Genomic DNA, 22,331 nt, shown 5'->3' with positions numbered 1-22,331 from the left:
TATCCACGTACAGCTTGTTAGAAGACAGATGCAGTATAATTGTTAGAAAACTATTAATGAATGTAGCATATTTAGATAATATTTTGTTAATATTTTAGGAGCTGAGCTTGTTCTCCGCGCGTTTAATCTGGCAATTTATAGAATAGTTCAGCCTAATAGGGCCTTTTAGTTCACGAAAAACATATTTTTCATTTGCCTGGTATTGGATAGACTAGCCGTTGCCTGTCCCATGGAACGTCCCATTATTTATACTATATCTTCTATGTTATCTAAGTTCGTCTTCATAACCATAGCGCTACTTCTGCAAACGTTACTATATGTTGCATGGAAACTGTGTTCATTACACTGTTTCAGGGAATATTTCTTGTTCACCAGAACAAACGAATGGCCTTAAACTCGGGCCTGTATTGCATGCGCAAACATAGAGGAACGGTACCGTTTTTTTTGGGGTTATACTATAAGTGTGATTTAGCTTGTGAAAGTCATTTGTGTTCATTAATTACAATTTTTGGGATTACCGTGATAACGTATGGACATGTTTGTGGTGATCTATTAGCTTATGATGGGGGTTTCCTAGAATATCGGAGTTCTTATTGTGCAGGGCTTACAGACGCTACGACCTGATCGTGTTTCCTTTATAAGGAAGCAGGATAGGGTGCTGAAAAACTTTTAGTCTTTCTAGTCGGACTAATGGTAATTTTTTACTGTTCGAACTGCACGGAGACTGATAGAAATTGCTCAGCGTTGACGGTGGAGTCCAGATGTGCGATTAAGCTGACCAACGGTTTTTACCGACATTTTGACTTTATCTAATTGTATTATCCTCTAGGCCGCACTGTGCGTTCGACACAAATCATGTAAATGAACCGCATATATACCAAGTTACTATGGATAATTTATGTTATGAAATACTATCTAAAAACTGAATTATATATTTATCAATGCTATATATATATATATGAATATAAGCCTCAACCAGTTGCAGACAGTCCATTGAACAACTCGAATACACGAAGTTATAGACAGTTAATCACAGAAACTGCTTGTTTTATATATAGCTTTTGTTATTAATAAACATATCACTCATAACACAGACGCTTCCAAGCCCGCCCCAACCAAACTCTATATAATAAGCCTAATCCAGCACTGATAAAAAATCTATAAAACGCTTAATGTTCTTAAAAATGGTACCAATTCTTTGCCGATAGATGTGGCCCTTTTTTGTAAGGGAAAAATCTGACTAAATTTACTATTTAATACACTAGCATAGCTGACAGAAAATCGGTCTTATTTTTTAATAGTACAGCGATTGCTGTTTGCTCTTTCGTTACTAAAAACTCGCTAAATTTATACATAGCAATGGCTGAAATAGTCGCTGATTGGCTATGTGTTTTTATGTTTACAGTGCGCTCATCAAAAATATAAACACGGACATATGTAAAATGAGTACGTTTTTACGTATCTTATCTCACTGAATCCGTCGACAGTCGTCCTGAAAATCAGCGATGTTGATGTTTTTCTTTTAATGAAAGACAACAATCTATTTTCATTCGTGTATAGAATATCTTGACTTGTGTTCTCTCACGGGTCAAGGAATATAAGTGCATATTTCCTTACACATGTTCTACTAAATTGGATTGTTTTAAAATCGCTTTCAAAGATCCCTGTGTTCGATACCGGTACGCGGCCGAAACGGCTTCTCAGGTTATTGCATGTGCATAATATAGTTATAGTAAACAACAAACATGGCTGCCACTAAGCGAACAGGTAATAACCGACGCTGTGTGGGTGGAAACCTTATGCATGGTTGAATCCAATGACACCGCATGAACTTAAAAAGAAAAAAAAAAAACCATGCAGAATTGCATCAGTTTGAAATGCAGAAAACATCAGTTTGTTCAATGGAGGTAGTTATTGGCCATTGCCCTTGACTAGGTCCGATTGACATAATTATACAGACACGTACGCTATTCATTTCAACCACATATATGCAGACTGTAGCAAAACGACTTTTACCGAAACAGAAGGAAAGCTGTACAGATCAACGATAGTTTACGCCAAACGCCCGTTTTCCGATGAGCAGGTGATGTTCGACCCGCGATGATAATATCAAAATAAAATGATGACTAATATCATTAAAAATTCCTGTGTGACCGGTGTGAGTTTGAGTTCTGTTAAATCTAGCCACGGGTACTATACCCAAATGTTCTCTATTCCTGATTCTCTTTAGCAACAAAACCCCTCTGAGGGCTACTTTTTCACCGTGTAACTTGTAACGTTCATTCAATGTGAGCTAAAATTTATTCCAAGAAGAAACTAACTAGTTACATTCGTATTTCGATTTGTACAAGCTCCTCATTGTACTATGCAACATATACACACCCAATCCAGTTAGCATTTGGATATAAAGTGGTATCTCTCTAACCTTTCTAGTAACGATCACATTGTTGGCTTCTGAGTGAAAAATTTGATTTCCGTCTCCGGCCATCAAAGCCATATTAGAACCGTGAAGAAAGCTTGGCGGAGACTGAAACGAACACCATGCGATTGATGGGTTAAAATTTCCTATTCGACTTCCCTCAATTTTTCCGGCTAGCTAAAGATGTATGGGACCCAACATTATCATGGTGTAGGACGACGAAGGTCCTGCTCAAGGATTTCGGTTGATGTTTTTCAATGGCTTGTTGTAATCTTGTTAGTTGCTGATAATCGAACTCTTCCTGATCAATTGTCTTGGCAAGCGACAGCAGCAGCAGCGGCGGCTCATAATGTACAAATTTCTTTCAATCCCACCAAATACATGGCATCATTTTTTCGTTGGTGCCAGCCCGGGCTTTGCTACAGACTACGTAGCCTGTCTTCACTTCAGAGGCGGCCCGATTTCGATAGAGTTTTCTAGACGGAAAAATACAATCGAGTAGGTTTTTTGTGGCGTTCAAATATCGAGCTTTTTTTTTTCTAGTGAGCTTTAAGCGTTTGGTGATGAATATTTACTTCCTTGGCGATGTCATATCTACTTAGGCGTAGATCTTGCCCAACTTTCGTAACAATTTCATCAATGTTTTGCGTAATTGGTCGGTCGGTCGGTCAGTCAGTCAGTCAGTCAGTCTTCTTTCACATCGAAATCCTTAGAATGAAAAGGGCTGAATCATCTTTGGTTTCGTCCGATAACGCTTCTTAACCATAGACAGCGCAATTTTTCATGGGCTTGGGCAGCCTTCGTCGCGATCACATTGTATGGTAAACCGATTTTTTTGCGGAAATTTTGCTCGTCTTCGAGGTGCTCTATGTAAGTCTGGCTAAGAGCATTCTGACAATTTCAGTTTGTCTACCACTGTTAAATTTGAACTTTGAAATGACGCTGGCGCCGACCCGATGCGGCATTGCCTAAAAATATTGACTTTATAGCTATCTAACTGAAAAGCTGTTAACACCTGTTCGATCTCTCAGTACGTATACATGCATAGCACGGGTTAATATAGAACTCTTTTTGTTTTGTTTTTTTGTTTTTTACACAACTGTGTATGTTGTTAACATCGAAAATAAACTGCCTGTAGTGAATAAAACGACAACATTAGTTTCTACTTGTGTTCCTTTTAGTAGCTGCGTACCAAATCGCAATCAACATGAATGTGTGTCACGAACAATCGTATTATACCGATAACACATTTGCTAAATTTACTTGAGAAGAAAACTAACAAAACAGCCCCTCTACTCATAGCCGTACACGATTTTGGATGGAGGACAGTTCAATATCGCGTTATAATAATAAAAATTTGCGTGCAGATTTGCCTACATCAACATAAGTCAATCATGATGTTACGCTATGCAGATGAGTTGCTCCTATTGTCTAGTCTAAATCGCGTATTAAGAGGGGCGTTATGGCCTGTGGAGCGAGTTGGATAATCTGAACGAGTCTATAAAATAGTGAGAAGAAAAAGTGCATCATTTGGGGTAGCGAGCATTAGGACCTAAATGCAATTTTGAGTTATCCCTAAAAGTTATATGGGATAAGCGTAGCGCTCTATCAATTCCGCCGATGCGGCGGTATGTAGACTGCCGCGAGGGCAAAGTGTTACAGAGACATTAACCCAATACTAAGAGCTGCTTAAATCGATATTACCAAACAGGGAAACGCTTGCAGATTCATACTCTCAATCGGCAAATAATATTTTCTAATAATTATCAGAATTGATAGAAATGTAGAAAATGATTTCGTGATCATTGACATCAAGTATACGGTTCTGGAGCATACGTTTTTCATACCGTAAATACACAATTGCTACGCTTATGAAAGCATCGACATTTGTTTTGGTTGATTTCAGCCACGCTTTCCTAACTCCAGGAACGTTGACTCTAGTTTACCAGACAATACCAGTAATAGTGTCTTCTGTGGATGATCATCTGACGTGTTGTGATGGATGGTCGCAATAATTGAGCTTTAGAAAAAACAAGAGGAGAGCGCGCTGGTCGCGATATTTGCTTATACTAATTATAAGGAGGATATTAGACTAGCGGCCAATAAAGTTCATCTTGGTCTTCATCACTGATTAACACGTTCGATATAATCTAAGCTAGCAACGATGAAGATAATACAGATTAGAGGCGCGGGCGGATTGGCAATAATGCTCAGACAGAAGCAATATTTGTTGATGATTTAGTATTTTCATTGGTATGAGCTGACAAAGCCAACGAGAACATGGAGTCTGTCAGAGACTTCGCAACATCTTTGAATTCAACATAATACCCAACAGAAAAAATTTGTATTTACCCGCCGTTTCTTTTTATGACTTTCTGTGCCTCGACTAATTCATTTGTTTAGGCTTGGCATGTATTTTTTTTCCATCAGCAAGAGTTTTGAATCAATCGTTCAATTACTGCTTGGTTTTTGATGTCAATGTACTATTGTTAATATCATTTGCCAACGATTGGAGAATGCGATAATACGCCGATGGGAGATCTAAAATATATTTGAGCTCGCCCCAATTGGACGATATTTAGCTGTAGAGAAAAGTGGCTTTTTCTTTCTCATCGGGGCCTTTCTACTGGGCAACATTGCTCACTTGATTCAATGCTGATTCTTGCCGACTTTTCTGTAGTTTCTACTGCATAAACCCATTCAGTTTAACTTCAAAAAGAAAAATACCATTATCTTTAAAGCCCATTAGTAGCTAATCTATCTAGAATTAGAGTTATATGGTTAGGTATAACCTAGCTAATCTTTTAAGTAGCCTATGTGTCTTCTTCGTATTTCCATATTCATATTGATATAATGATAGCAATTACTGTTATCCAAGTTCACAATTTATTCCAATATATTTATTTATTTTTTAACTCTCAAAGAATGTTTTTCATAATAAAGAAATGGCAATCTGGTCGGAAGTGACGCCTTAAAATGATGACTAAATGAGTTCGCATAGATATCTCTTTATTATAAACTTTATACATCTAAGATTTTACCTAAAGTATATCATTAACTTAATTATTATTATTATTATTAAGCTTCTTTGGCTTTTTTTATGGCAGCTATTCGCTTCTCGCAGCCTTTTTCGCACAGATCTGGCCCTATCTTTGAACTAGCGACGGACGTTTCCGCAAGCTCAACCACTGTCCTATTCCACAAACGTATATATACAAAAATCTAATTTCATTCTATCTGAATTATATACAAACGATCTGGCTGAATAGGCTCCATGCACAATCATCTCCAGAGGGAAACGACTGGGTCTCAATCTAGTATCTTATATATAGGATATACGTTGGGCGGACCATATCAAAATTACTTCTGAAGGACCGTTTCACAAATAATTCTAATGGAACAAGAACAGCCTAACTGTACTCGTCAGACCATCTGTGTAAGCACACTGATAAATTTCCATGTCACTATAAGTCCGCTTGCCAACCAAAACTTTTACACTGTCAATAGTCGCAACTTTTAGATACAATTATAGAACCAAATACATAAGCTGCCATACAAAAAAATTACATACTTTAAAAAAACGGCAGTAAATTTTGCAACTAGAATTCCCAAGTTTGGCGATGTCCGAAGTATGGTGTCACCTTTGGCCGTCGGCTTAGTCGCTACGAGAATAGCCTGAAATTTGACTGTGCCTCTCTAGCAACAGCGGACCGCGTAAGGATGATAATCAATGGACCCGACGAAAAACGTCACGTCAGATTTGAGATACCCAAACGATATGGCGAGCATTTTCCGGTGCATTACAGGTTTCTGTTGATTCGCTGTGCCAGTGAGGACACAGCAGACTTGTGAACAAATTACGTCAACTGGCAAAGATGACTAATATCTTACAAATGATACACAGATGAAGCGCCTAATAGGGGTGTGTGGTCTAAGATGTCCAGGATAGGGTGTTCGCCAGATCGCTCTAATGGAAAGGAAGGTAACTGTACTGAAGGAACCACATCAGCACGCAAAGAAAGTACTAGATTTCACCTTGCCTCTTTCACACAAGGACTACTAGTAAGGACTCCAGAAACGTAAGTTGTAGGAATGTCACGTTGTTTTAAAAAGGACTGCTTATATCATCAAGCTGTCGAGCCCTGTCCCGAACGTAAAGACCAGCACCATTCACGTGATTGTCCGTTTCGAAAACGTGGATCCAGTATGTCATCGTCGCGCAGACAAAGAACGCTGCTGTTCACGGAAGATTCAAATATCTGAAAAAAGCACGACGAACCAAAGTGGAAAAGGCCAACATTTTATTTTCTGCCAACGATTCGAACGCACAGAAATGTTTTGATTAATGGAACGAATATAAGAGTGTAAATGGGTGACATTTGTAGCGACCTCACATCATGTATGAAGACCTAAGGACTGGGAACAGCTGAACAAACCAAAACTCGATCCAACTCACACAAAAACTCTAACGAGGAATCCACCTAGGGGATGGGAGTAGGGAATGTCAATGTGTGTGTTTATGTCAATTAAAGAATACGATTCGTGATATTTTTTAAACTAAAGCTACCAAAAGCACAAGAACCGACCTTACTTCCACGAGTCACACACTTAAATAGTCTTCAGAAACAATTTTTCAAACACGCTAAATAAGAAAGAAACTCCGAGAAAACCGAGGCAAATCTTGGGTTTCGCAAGGCAACGCCAGTTCTTACTGCCTGTCTGTATCAAAAACGGAACTTGTAAGGCTTTTGAAGTTTGGAGGTCGAACATTCAAATTTCATTTTTCCGATTGCGGTCGTGAAGAGAAAAACCGGGGAGCTGAGATGATAGATAAATTGCAACCAATCTCTGAGGTCTTGAATGGAGGTTAGTATTCTTCGTTTGCATAGAGCGTAGCTGAAAAATGTCCTTCGGAGCAAGTAGATGAGTCACCGCTTGTACTGTCTCTAAGTCGGGCCGACATCCTGCTCTATCGACCGAGATCCTAGATATCGAATTAGAATGCTCAGTAACGCGCTTTTTTCAAGACTTCTGGATATCTTCTATGCATTTCTGAAGAAATGACTCTGTTTTAACAGATAGAATAAAACGATGATCTGTCCTAGAAAAGGTACAGGCGATAACTCGTCTATTTACTTTCAGCTACCTACTTCAACTATCTTTTACGGTAGGGATGGTCCATTTTTATGGCATGTTTATCTCACAGGTTTGTAGAGCTTTTGGTACAAGTTTCTAATGAAACATTCTATAAAGAAGAAACACATATTTATTTATAACAAACAGTGGCATGTAAGTTTTAGAGAATTGAAAAAAAACTTTTCTCCCACTTATATACGACGATCTAAAACTTCCATTATTAATGGTTGCTAGAGGGGCAAGCGTGTGCGGTTTCGTGCAGTCATATTGCAACAATATCTTAACGGAAACAAACGTAAAAACAAGCAACTGTTTGTCATCGTTATAGGTACCCGTTAATATTACTTACTGACCGTTGCCGCTTGCTCCCTGCATTTTGAAGAAAAGCTGCAATTTTCGTGCTCACAACGATAGACGATTATGCTGTTGAACTACGAGTTAAACATTAAGTATCGCCGAATCACCGAGTTTGCGCAAGGGACACCCCCCGACACATATACACGTAACAGGGAAGGAGGATATGTAGTCATTCCTATAGCTAACCGACATTATTCTTTCGAAACCCAAGATTCTGGAAAGTCGCGAAATTAGAGTGACATCTTTTAGAAATGAAAAACTCAAGCTTATACTCGATGCAATTAATTATGTACTTAGAGAACAGCAAAGGAAAATTCCTAACCCGCAATTTACAAACGTAAAGATTGACGATTCATGGAAGTTGTTTCATCACTGCTACTTGAATCGTGGTTCCGTCATTCTAATGCTGCACGTCGCCACACAGATATGTATACTGGATAGGCATAGATATATCTTTTTTACTAAAAGTTATTGCAAATGCGTAGACGCTTTTAAGAACCCTAACGGAAACTGAACTACATTCACAACCTTCACTTAGGGCATACGTCGCTTGAAATGCCCAGGGATCTTTAAAAGGAGTACAGCTATGATCAAAGCTCAGCGAACTACTCGTTATAGTCAACGGCAGCCACTACATATCACAGGAAACGGTGTTTACAGTTTAATGAACATGCTGAACGCTTTGTGGATACGTCTAAATGCTTTAGCTCAACAAAGAGGAGTGCTGGACAGAACTTTCGTAAAGTTATTACATTATAGGTGAATACCGCGCACGTTAATTCTCGACGGAATTATGGAGCTCCAGAAACAATTATGGAGCGTTGTATCCAAACGTAACTATCGTCACTTCATGAAAATAGTAATTCTTTTTGAAGCCAAATCTCGGAGTCCGCGATTTTTTTTTAATGAAAAACAGTTTCGTGATAACCTGTCTGTCTATTTGACGATAACATTAGAACTCGTCTCCATAAATTCGAAAATTTCATGTCTCTAAAGGATTTATGAAACTTTACCTATGACTTGAATTTCAGACATATTAACTCGCAAAGTCGCGTGCCTCTGTACAAAGTTCGTTTTAGATGAAACACATAGAATCGAACCACAAATCAGATTTAAAAAAAAAAGCCGTTAATAGAGGTACCTAATCCATTTTTACTAGATCTTCTTAGTTATACATCCATTAAAAAAGGTCGAATTTCCTTGACTCATTTGCCGAATCCCTTGATATTATTATATTTCTCAACCGCTTATACCTGACAGGCCTCAACCTTCAGTTTCCACGTTAGGGTGATCACAAAAGGTGCGGAGGCCGCTGGAACTACGCAGACATAGGGAGGTGTTGTGTCCCATAACTGCATACACAGATGAATATTATTTCATTATATTTTAATTATCTATAAAAGATCTAACCCGAATAGCCTTAATGTTTGATCACACCGCTTGAGTCTCACTAGATTAAAAATAAAGTACTGGATTATTAGTTATCTGGATCATAAGCTACGTCGTCCATAGTTTGCTGTTATGCATCTTGCTCTTGAATTTCCCTCATAAAAAATCGAGTGGAGTTTACGTCGCATGATTTGCAGGGCACTCGAAGTCATACGTCTGTACATTACCCGCCTACTGAAGTAATACTTTCATAGTGCGATTACATTATACATACTACTTGATGGGGTAGAGCATCCTGCCGAGATGGCATGTCTTTTTTTTAACAACTTGGTGTACAAGAAGGCTCGGGCTTACTTTCTGGTATAGAACACAGTATATAGTTTACAGTTTTACCGGAAAAAAGATTAATGGTGACTTCCCCAGTCTGTCTGTGAAGGATGAGCTAACCGAAATCTGTCGTTTTGAGCAATCGGAACAATTGACGTGCGTTGCAGAATCGTCTGAAGAAGGCACACTAAGAACAACGGACTCTACCCCATACGAGTTGGCTGGAACTTGGAGATTTTGCAAGATTCTACAGACCTGCTTCTTCTAGACCCAATACGGAGAGCCTGTCTCTTGTAGCCCAGAGAATGCAGCTCTGCCATGCGCTAAGGTCCCTAGAGGCTGTGAATGCACTGGATGCCCTCGAAAAATTAGAACAGAAAACACTACATTTTCTTTTTCTTTTTAAGATTCTGTAAAATATATACTACAGAATCAAACCTTGCATTTATGTCGATGATCTTAAAATGATAATGGCCATTTAGAGCAAGAAGGATTTTAGAGTACGCTGAACATATTTGTATAGGTTAATAATGATTGGGCCTTTGGAATTCTATCGATGCGGCCTATTTACGTGTGTTGTGGGAGCCGGCGATCGAATTGGGGACTAGCAAACGAGACTTGCGCAACGCAATGGACGTTGCTGAAAACCTTGATGCTGTTACAAGCAACGCAGATGTTTGAGATCATCAAGCTCGAACAACTTCACATAGTATAATAACTCGTGTGTTTTGAATATACGACGGCTGATGTGCTACCCCAGACAACGGGCATTTTTGATTAATACATGGGTCTGCAGGACATGCTCGTTCCACTAACAAGAAGGTAGCTTCTCATATAGACTTAAAAAACAGGATTAAAATTTATCTTTTTATATTAAACTATTTTAAAAATCTTGCGCTATACATAACTGCATTTTATGCTTAGTTAGTCACACTTGATAGCCCTAAAAGATACTTAATTTTCCTGTACAGTTTTATTAATCTGAACTGTGTAGAGGACCCGTACCTCTGGCTAATACCTATTCATCGGCTTCGAGGATAACTATAGGCTTGACTAAACGTTTCAACTTATTTCAGAGCATATTTACTTTATCTTGGTGATATAAGACTATGTTTCTGGCGGACTTGATACATCAAATCCCGTTACCTGACCGACTATATCGCGTATTTTATTTGGAGAAAAGCATTCAAGCATGTATAAGAGATAGAATACAATAGTTTGCAGCGACAGTAACTATCGACTGGACTGATCAGTCATTTTCGTTCTAGCCATTGCCTATATTCAATTTTTCCTCCATTAAATCACGCAGGAGCTAGCAGTTCTTCTGCCACCTTGCTTCTCAAGCACAGCATTTGCTGTCTACATTGTAAATTAGCTAGACTAGGTTTTCGTTTTAGACGATCTGTATGTGCCTATAACTTTTTGGCCTAATGAATAGAAAAGGTTTACCTAATATTGGAAAACTGTTGATTTTGGGAAAACGTCCTGTCAGAATGAAGAGACCACGCCCAACGTTATTTGTTTCGCTTAATTGTTGTTGATCAGTCCCGAAATGATCAATGTCGAGTATAGCCAATTTCGTTACAAATGTGCTCACGGCTCTGTGTGAGCTCACCTTTGTTCCAGCCAGCGCGCAGACATAGTCTGATCACTCTGGAAATTTAACTACGTCATGCAGTAGGTAAAATGCAGATCAGCTGCTAATACAAGGACCAAAATGACTGAAAGTTGTGCGCAGTAGCTCCCCAGGTATGTGTTAAAAGCCAAAATAAAATGTCCCAGTTCAACACATAGAGTAATATGCATATATCTATAGTTTTGCATTTTTTACTAAAAACAATATGTAATTAAGGTAAAGAGAATTATCTTTGGTAGTATCTTGGAAAAGTTTAGGACGTATTTTTACGCCATAACAGGTAATAGTAGAAAGATATTGTCGAAAAAAGAATGAACATTTCGTATCTATATATTTCAACCAAAATTTATAAAATCTAAACAAGACAAACGGTCACACAATAGGTCAGTGAGAGCGCGCAGCTTTTACGACCTTGAATATACAATATGACGGTATGAAAATTATTAGAAAATATGAGCGTTGCCAAGAGGGTTTACAATCGATTTATATTTTATTTGTTAAGTGTGGTTTGTGCCTGGAACAATGATGTGCATGTTGCTTTCGACTACGTATACTTCTAGTCTGGAAAAAACAGCTGGTGCTCGTATGGGATTCTGGCTTTTCCAACGCCGATGTTTGTTGTCGATAGTCATCGGTCTAAAAGAGAACAAGTGCGTAGTACCATATTTTGTTTTTTTTTTAACTAAAACTACCTCTACTGCGTAACATATGGTGCACTTAGTTCGTAACTATGTTTCTTCTCAGTGACTCGGCTCACGTTAAACACTACATTAATAGGAATCTCATAATCATTTTCGTTTACGTTTAATAAAAATGTTGCAGGGAACGTTTAGACAGCCTAGTTAGAAGACTAATGGAAATCAATTAATTGTATTCGGCAGAGTTTTTTGCTCTTTTAAAAATTAGTATATCAGTAAAGTAACTGTTTATAGCTATTCTTAAGATCTTCTAGTTTCTTACATGCGATTGCTTGTGGTACGTGCGCACGGAAACACATTTACTGTATAAACCATTAAGTATTTCAATTGAATCCATACGTAGTACAAGAAAAACGCCTTACTTGTTTTTAAATCATAGTATTACTACTACTACTACTATAATATATATATATATATGTGTGACATATTCGCAACTTGAAACACTGTAACTGTTTTACTATTTGGGTATTGATGAATTAAAGAGCAAATAAAAAGTTTCTGTCATCAAGGCGCTTTGATCGGTCGTGGTGCAAAAGTTAGAAGCATGTTCGTTAACTCCATTGTAAAATCTGTGTATCGCAAAGTTCCTCGACATTACATATTGTTCACTCAGCCTACTACGTTAAAGGTAAATATTATATCAATCATAATACACAATTGTATAATCCCTAAGTAAAGTCCTTCCGTTTGTGAAAGCTGTCTGTTGGAACTATATAAGCGGCTGTCCAGGGAAGTCGATCGTTATTGGAAGCAGCACCAACAATGAAGGTTCTTCTGACTCTCGTGGCCGCTGTTGCAGCCTGCATTAGCCCAGCGCTGGCTGACAAAGCTAAGCCCTTCATCTGCTATTGGGAGTCATGGTCTAGGTAAGCCTTTACCTGCTCCCGTTGCTGTTTTTCTGAAATATAACCTTTAAAACGTTTGTGAACTATCGGTACATGTATTGTATAGTACAGTACAATACAAAAACCGCATCATTAGTACAGGAGTAAGTCTCTCGTATTAATGATCCGATTCAGTTCCGGTAAAGTTCAGGAATATTGCACCTCAAGACCTTTCAGAAGAGCATGTCTGTGCTTCCACAGTATTTTTAAGCAGCTTTTGTTAAATAAACCAATTACAATGGTGTCAAATGAAATAACGAACGTGTCTGAATACTTTCTAGGTATCGCCCTGCTCCATACACAGGTTCTGTATCTAACATACCCACGAATCTGTGCACCCATGTCATTTACTCGTTTGCGGGTATGGACTGGAGTACCGGGAAGGTAAAGTCCTTAGAACCGGACTGGGATATTGGTCAAAATGGTTTGAGGCAGCTCACAGCACTTAAACAGAAGAATCCCAAACTAAAAGTTTCATTTGCTGTTGGTGGATGGAACGAAGGCGTACAAAAATATTCTCAGATGGCCGCAAGCCCTGAACGCAGAAAGATTTTCGTGGAATCTGTCGCCAGCTGGATATACACCTATGGTTTCGATGGATTCGACCTCGACTGGGAGCATCCGGCTGACTTGGCTAGGGGAGGCGACCGTGCCGACAAAGAAAACCTTATCAAGCTTCTGAAGGAGTTGCGTGATGCTATTGGGTCCAAGAAACTGCTCACCATAGCCGTCTTCAGCACGAAGGAGAAAATAGGGCTTGCTTACGATGTTCCTAATGTGGCTAAGTACTGCGATTACATACACGTAATGACCTACGATCTCCGTGCTAACTGGGATGGCAAACTTGGTAACCATGTAGCTCTCTATTCGGGCCCCTATGATCAAGGCAGATTCACCGAGTTGACTGTTTCCCAGGGCATGAAGAATTGGGCCGACGCTGGGTGTCCCAAAAGTAAGCTAATTATGGGTTTCGCTTTCTATGGTAAGTCATTTACTCTTAACAACTGGGCTCAAAACAAGCCTGGAGACCATAGCGCTGGACCTGGCAATCCCGGCCCCGTGTCCCAACAGTCTGGCACGCTCTTCTATTACGAGATCTGCAAAAACCTTAAGGAGGGATGGACCCGTGTATGGGACAATGCTTCCAAGACACCTTATGCATATAAACAAAACCAATGGGTCGGTTACGAGGACGCTGAAAGTATTGGTTACAAGACCAAGCTCATACAGAAAGAAGGCTACGGTGGAGCGATGGTCTGGGCTATCGGGCTCGACGATCACGCAAATGTCTGTGGCGGAGGTCATAACCCTCTCGCCAAGGCTGTCGTAAACGGTCTTCAAAGTTAATAAAAAGTCCAGCAATTATCCCTGCGCTGACCCGTAAGTATAACAATTTTACGCGCACCCATACGCGCCGGCAAACAATGCTTTCCAGTTGATTCGGAACCGTTCCTACAAAGAACGCAACGTTTATGTAACTCTTTAAAGATAGTCACAGTGCTCCGAGAGCAACGTTAGCCCTATGTAGGATTACCTGATTTTCGAAACGTCGTAGGGCGATTATGTCACTTTATGTTATGTTATGATTATGTTAAACAAACTGTAGCTGAAAATGTGTTTCGGTGATTTTTTTAGCATAACCTCGCGCTACAAGTCTACTCTGGCTCCCTGACCCGATCCGAATCCTGTCGACTGCTCTTGCGGCCAAAACGTAACTATCTACACGTCGGAGTGCACCAAATTTCACATCTGTTTCAATGGTACTCCTGTACAGCAGAACTGCTCTAGCGGCTTAATCTTCGATAATAACGTCGGGATCTATCACTCGCTCAGCGCAGCCAATTCTAAGCTACCGGCTGCATGCTCTGGTGGCAGCAGCTACTAGCTGACTGTTTTAATATTCAATATACAAACCGCAAGTGTATTTAATAAAAAAAAAAAAGCATATGGGTTCATATATAAATTGCAAATTTCAGCTATATGTGTTTCCTCGATTTATTTGATTAAAGAGACATTTGCTTTAAAAGGGGGTTTAAAGCACCTACCGTGGTCCGTACCGAAGCAATCATATCAGTATTTTGATTGAGCAGACTGTTACAATCGCAACGGCAGATCCGACGGATCTAAATCCGGAATACAAATCTGCTATAAGTCCTCGTGTCACATGCTTAATTAACCAACGCTGTACTAATTCGTGTTTGTCTGCATATATGACGTGGCCTATTACTTGACGAAGTGAAAATTTTGCCACACATTTACAACATTGAAAATAATTTTTTGTTAACGAATACGTTTTTTTCTGGAACAAATGAAGCTGTATGCTCTCCTACGCAGAAACAGGACATTGTATGGAAATTTGACTTAATTTTAATGGCATAATACTCATAAGTAATTTAAATCGTTATAACCACAGTTCCGTTACGCCATATCAGTTACTGAAACATTAGTGTTATTAAAGATGCTTCTTTGCGTGCATTTCTTACGGCGGGCTTCTAATCTTGTTCTTTTTATTTTGATGTATAGGAACATGTTTCTAGCATGTTTCTCTACGCGCATTTAACACCTGTCGACCGCGGATAAGCGTAGTAGTTTATGGTTTTAGTAGATACACACATTTATATGAAATGCCTTCATCCAAGAAGGCATATTACCATTTAATGTATTTCGGGTAAAATTGTTGTTGTTGTTGTTTAAATTATCTTCAAGCCATTGACAACTTACTAAAGGTCAGCATCCCAAAAGTTCTCCTAACAGTAGTACCCACATTAGCATCCGTTTTGTCCCTAGACATTTCTACGGCTAGCGTGAATATTCCAGCCTATGACTAACACATGATTTTGCGGTACGATTGAGCACCATGTTCCTCTTAATTTGGTACAACATGATCATGGTAAACTGTAATTAGCATGTTCGTAGGTAGACGCTTTTCGTACGCTTCATGAGATTAGGAAACTTTTTTTCACATAAAGATTAAAGAAATCTCATTCTAGAAAACTCGTTAAGTTACTATAAGGAATCTTTGCCAAACAAATCCATACTCATTGATGTTGGCCGACACTTGCCTCAGCCGAATATCGAGCACTTTTATATCAAAACCTTGTCATATACTTTCAGAAACCCGCGAAAGCAGGTACAAATAATTCCCGACATACCAGTGGCTCCTAAATTTCAAGATCCCTAAATACTAACGTTTAACTGTAAGCAGGCAATTTTTTTTTTTAATGCTCAACTACCTCGCCTTACAAAATATGTGGCCTTCCAAGATTATACTAGACGACCTACTTATTAATTATTCCGTATATCAAATAGAAGATGCATCAGTTCGGCTCCCTGCTTACAAAACGGGCGATGACAAAGGTAAGATTTTTCAAAACAGCAATTTTTGTTCTAATAAGGTAATTTAAAACAAGTGACGAACCGAACTGTCAAGTACAATGTTTGCAAATTTTTAAGAAAATTGGGTACTGAAGCATACGTAGAGCTAGACGTTGCCAATTTATTGTCGTAATGAGGTTGGCCAACCAGCGACTTCCGACGTATGCCGAACTTTCTTAAATCAACTTCATAGTGATTTTTTTGGGTACTCGATCGGACCGGAGTAGAGCGACATTTAGTTTGACAGAAGGCGTATACCTGTCAAAATTAACCTAAAAAAAGCATATAGACCCAAATAGTGGAGATTAGATAATTGCCTTAAAAAAAACCTAGCTAATCGTGCTGGTATTACTTTTTAAAAGTTGCTAAATTATCCAAAATCCTCTTAGGTACCTATTACTAGGGTAATTAAAAAGGTAAGTTGTGATACATTTCTGTTTACCATTCCAGAATAAGTCGCCAATGGCACTACAGGAGCTAATCTATTCCACATTTACTAACTTAATACACCGATTCTGTTACTTTCTTCTGTAAAGAGATAAGTTTTTTGAGCCATCATTGCTGATCTATTCCGATTTAACACGGTGTCACGACTCATCCGCCGCACTTTGAAACGAAAACCGTCAACGCAGTGAAATTTTCAGACAGAGACGACTTTCCCACGGCAAGAATAGCGTTTCAGTCGAATCATCAATGACTGAAGCCACCTTAACTTGCCAAAACACTTCACAGTGAATACTACACTACCTAGTTTTGATAGCAGATCTGAACTTCAACGACAGGTTGAACAACAAATGTGTAGGTTAATTATGCGTTTAATATAAAATAACATTTAAATGGTGTAGCTAGTTAGATTCAACTCCAGTTGGACAGACTCATAAAGTGTCTTTTCTATTCCCTTCTAGGTAACTCCTGCCCCGTTCCCGAGATGCCCTAGTCGATACTTTGGTATAGGTTCGAATATGGTCATACACAGCACAATTCGGGCGCCGATGGGAGCCATTCTTCTGATGGAATGCCTTACTGCGACACTGGACTCGAAATACAGAAATTACTCTCAGCCAATTCTTAATTTTTTTTTATTTAAATATTGCTCTTTATACATGAGCGACAGAGTAAGCTTATGTTGCCAGTAATGTGTAGTAAGTGGAATTGTTCGTAAAGGCTACTTTTTAACACTTTTTTTTTTTAGCCGCGGTGCAATCGTTTGAAATTTTCTTGCGACGAGGCTATTAGCTTTTGAAAGGCCTTAGCAGACTAAAGACAGAGTTTTGCCATATTTCCTACCTGAATTGAGCTTGAGTCCCAAAGGTACTTCAAGCTTTGCCTAAAAAGGGCTAAATAAATAGAAAATAAAAATTAATAACGTTGCCAATGCTGGCAGCAAATGTCTAGAGTTAACATCATAAACAAGCTAGATTACGTCGAAAGCGGCGATTACGACGCAAGAAGTAAGTATATAGGTCCCTAGCATTCATTCAATATATTGGAAACCTGCGACCTGCCTAGAAAATATCCCGATTGTTCCCGACAACACCTGTTAGAATGCCCGAGTAGGGCAATTACGCGTTCATGGACGCAACAATCCCAGAAGCTAATACGGTTAGTGCAGACACACTATAGATGCGTGGCGATGCTTTGGATGGAAGATAGGAGTTTAAAAGCATCTGTTTTTCGTGAACGCCATGAATTATTTATGTAGAGTTCGGTTATGAATACCGTCCTCATCCTACACGAACCTAAACCGGATAAAAATCTTATAGTTCCCTTGCGGAAATCGTCTTCCAAGCGTGTCAAACCCCGCTCAGAGTAGTTGCATTTCCTTTCTCTTAGAATGTCGGACTCACTCGAGCATTTTTCGCTATGAATGAACACCTAAAATTGAAAACATTTTTGTCACATCTGCCATATCATATAGATTTATGGTTTTTGGGCAAACGGCGAATATTCTGAGGAACGCTGAAACACGCTGTCGCACCCCTGTACCTCGAACGTCACTGTGTACCAGTGAACCTCTTCTCGAAGCTTAGATTAGCCCTTTTAAACGTACCGGATAAACCGTACAATGCATCTCTTGTAAAATGTAATTATTCGCTTTATGTCGGATCCAATATTTTAGTATGCTCGCATATATAATGAAAATAGGTTTTTTTTTTTTTTTTTTTTTTACTAATTAAAAGAGCCATCCATGAGCTATAACTTGTCTTACGAGCTACTGTCAAGCTTTGTTTTCCATTACTGGATGGACGCTATAATCCTAGCCAGAATCTATCATGCAAACTATGTCGGAGATTTTCTGTGTCAAAATAAAAAGCAGTAATAATGCATATCCCTACGTATCCCTGTATACCGCTAATATAGAGCCACAATATATCCTGCTTCGAATTTTGCTTGTCTATGTATGATGACTGGCCTTACGAAACTACTTAGTAAGTTACTACCGAGAACATTTCGAGTAAAAGAAGCATTTTTTGCTCAGTGATTACAGAATCTTCGTTTGTTTTTCCTAATGTGTCTATCGTTTTGGCCTGGATACTAATGAGTTATGCGGAAATAATTATGCTAATAATAGACAAATATGTATAAATGGTAGACAAAGTATAACTTGTCGGATATGTTAGTATTGATATATACGTGTTTCTGATTAGATGGCGGTGCTGAGTAGATAACATTGACGACGTCACCTGGATTGTAAATTATGTCACGATGACAGATTGCTATACAACAGCGTTAATGGTAGCAAGCCATACGATTTGTAGATATCAAGAACGCTGTCGCCTAGTGGATCGCATTGCGTTGCTTTGGAACAGAACTATGTGTTGAAGCTATTGCGCGACTTCGGTGTCAGCCGGGCAACTTTAAGAAGCGAACTTCAAAAACGGAATTAACTGCGCCTTACAGCATCATGTTATAGTAAATTATGCAACGTTATTGAGCTTACGTAGAATAGAGTTAACAAAAAAAGAATTTCTAGCACAATTAATCTATCGAGTTGCTGTTCTAAATCCAACTTCTGGGCTTTGAGACAGTATAGAGTGAATCGACCCTTTGGCCATCTGCTGGGGTTGCATAAACAGACTTGACGAAGGGTGAGAAAAAGAGGTAGGAAAATAGTAAGGCTTGGAGAGAAGCCATATTTACCCTCAGTGAGGGAAAACACTGGTTAACCGCTGCAAGGAGAACGATATTTGTGTGTCGTAAGGCAGCTTTACACCAACAAATCGTAGTAGGCTTATGATAGGCAAGACTGAGCACTTTTACTCAATTTAGGGAGCGGAACAAGCACCCCTGCCCCCGATCAGGCTGTCCAAGAAGGATTCCTTGTCTTAATATCGTATATAAAGATTGTCTTCATATTTTTAGTGCCTTCAAAAGAGAACAGAACATTATGGATCGCGCTTTGGGTCTGAAGAAATCTTTGTTAATAATCGTGAAAGCTTTGAAACATTTGAGAGAAGACATTGTCAAGATATGACAATGTTTCCTACCGTCATCTCTACCTTTTTGTGGAGTGAGGCCTTGAGAGCATTTATGAGATGTGCGAACTATTTCATATATGTATTTGCATTTATATTGAAACTGCTTGGCAAATTACAAAAATCAACAGAGCGCTTTCAGCAATACGTTGCTAAGCTACCTACGTGCTAACAGCATTCAAGTACGGCGTCTACTGTGGCGTTCATGAATAAAGAAATAACGCGGTACCTACTGCTAGTGGATTATCGCCAATATATTGCGCTCAAAATCGAGTCCGCTTTATTATACCTCACGATTAAGGACTGATGGTTATTCACGGCTATCTGCCAACGAGCTCCAGCAGAAACCTTGACCATATACATGTATGTCACATGGCTCGACAAAAAAGCAAACGACAGACCTTGAACTATGTCTGAGACGTACTGGCTTGTCAAAGACAAATAACGTTCGCACTGTTCATTCGGCTCGACGGCACGACCTCGCTTCTAGTTAATATCTACTACTCGTCTATCTTGTTTTCGCAATAGTACATCTCATTAACACCTGTATACTGTGTTCATCTCATCGCATCACAGAAGAGCATTGGCTGCAAGAATGATCCTGCTACCCTTGACAAGCTATATAACCTTCCTAGCTTACTCCATCATGTTCTTATATTCCTATGTACATACATGCTGGCCTTCTACATTGCGTCTTTCCCCACTACAATATCTAGCACGTTTTCTATGCCGCGTTTCCATTCGCTTATCGCAATGGGTTCACATGAGTTTGGTTTGTGACTCAGTGCAATGTCCCCAATTTAAAGATGTGAGAGTCGCAAAGTCACTTCTCATTAACCGTAAGTACAGCTGTCGCTACCGCATCCCTTCACTCCTGCTGCCACGCCATGGTAGTGGCAGACCCCGCTGTTCAAAACTTTTCTCTGACCCAGTTCCTCTTACTGGCCCTTGGCCTCGGCGGCTAGGTCTCACTTGTGACGCGGCCAATCCCTTGATCTTTCGGCAGCGCTGCAGAAGAGGCGTCCAAGTACCATAGCCCCCCAACCTTTTTCTTACCCTAGTGTGAAGACTGCAGACCATGGCTGAGAGTTGCTGTAACGGTCGGCCCTGATGCCGCTTCCATGGCAGCTGATGCTGTGAGAGCAGTAGCAAAACTGGCCGTAAGTGTTGGTAACTTTCCATTCTCGTCTATACTATTTTCAACCGTTACGCTATAGGAAGAGGCACTTCGGTCGCCGATGTAATAGTTTAGGAGTAGTGTGCTGGTGGCGGCAGCAGGATAACAAAAGGAGGTCGCTTCTCACACCTCTCAGACCCATGGTTACTCCGAGTCCTTTCTAGTTACCCGCTCAGAGGTGGAAATGACAAGATAAGATAGCACGATAGACGAGCGAACAGAGTGCGAAACGAGCGTTAAGGTTAGTACCCAGAGCAGTAGTAATGACAGACTATGGGGAGTGGGCATTCGGCCGAGGTTAATCTTAAAGGAAACAATTTCCTTAGAGAAGAAGCCAGCTATCTGGTAGTCGGCTCGAAATCCAGCGGCCAGAAATTCGCCAGGCAGCAGAACTATGAATGCTGCTTACTAAAGTTCTACTTTGCTAGCTATCCCTGTTCATTCCCCTTCATTCCTTAGTAGAGTCCAGGTCCAATAATACATAGAAGAGACATTGTTGGAATTGCTCTCTCAAACAATTATTGCACCATATAACACGCCGCCGATGCCGGCTTCCTTCACCGCCTCTTATTTCGGTTCTACAACTGTATGTTCCTCTCAGCCTCATCAGCTTGCCTATTTTGTACCAGTATCCGAGATGATGACGCAGATGCTACAGTATGTGTATAAGATGACATTTGAAAAAAGGTGATATTTCAGAGTCGACGACGGGCAATTTACACATCGCATGTGTAGTAGTGCAGTGTATATTATTCCACAGGTATATTCTGATGGCAAAGCAAAAAAGGATATAACGGTGTATGAAGTACGCAGGGGTTGCATAAAAACATCGTGCGCAATGGACAACGAGCGTATTTATAAATAACTAATAAACGTTAGCTGTTTTGGATCCATTATCACACGTTATATGTGTGTGCATTTCCTTAAGATTTAAGAAATCAAGGCATCTCTTCTTAGAAGTTGGGCGATTCTTCGGCTTTCTAGGAGACGGAAAACCAATTTCGGATGTATACGCTCAAATGGACATCAGCAAGATGAGTATATATCACGCAATTTGTAGAAAAAGTTCAATGGATAATTGCAGAAATTCAATAGTATTCCTTAGGTTGCATGACTACGTGACAACTCATCAAAAACGGTAATTGCGAAATTTATTAGAGGCTCTAACTAACCAATACCGTTTGATTGGCCTTTACCCTATGCTTGATCGATGAAAATATTCTTCTATGGCGAGAACGTACGAAATATTAATTTAAACGTCCCATTTCAAGGACTCCAGTTGTTGGTATTCAGTGCCAGCCATAGCATTGTAGCCCCACGCTAGTTTATTGATTTTACTTATATTAATTCGCGGGCAGTGATTTCAAACGTGAGCGTTCTTAAACATGTCACAACTTCTTAGGGTCATCATCTGGGTAAGCGGGGGTGTAATAGCTTGTGAACAGAGATGTGGTCGG

The 22,331-nt window shown here is 39.6% G+C and overlaps 1 protein-coding gene across 1 annotated transcript; it reads left to right on the top strand.

Moving 5' to 3' along the window:
• Positions 1–12,670: 12,670 nt before the first annotated feature.
• Positions 12,671–14,825, top strand: LOC111255436 (endochitinase-like). The gene is made up of 3 exons (XM_022817406.2): positions 12,671–12,828; positions 13,128–14,226; positions 14,482–14,825. Exons 1-2 carry the CDS (start codon positions 12,725–12,727, stop codon positions 14,191–14,193), a joined length of 1,170 nt encoding a protein of 389 aa, XP_022673141.1. The 5' UTR covers positions 12,671–12,724; the 3' UTR covers positions 14,194–14,226; positions 14,482–14,825.
• The last annotated feature ends 7,506 nt before the right edge of the window (positions 14,826–22,331 follow it).

The sequence above is a fragment of the Varroa destructor genome, unplaced genomic scaffold (assembly GCF_002443255.2).
Source record: "Varroa destructor unplaced genomic scaffold, Vdes_3.0 BEIS01000001.1, whole genome shotgun sequence".
Taxonomy (NCBI): Eukaryota; Metazoa; Arthropoda; class Arachnida; order Mesostigmata; family Varroidae; genus Varroa; species Varroa destructor.
This window is presented reverse-complemented; position numbering and strand designations above follow the sequence as displayed.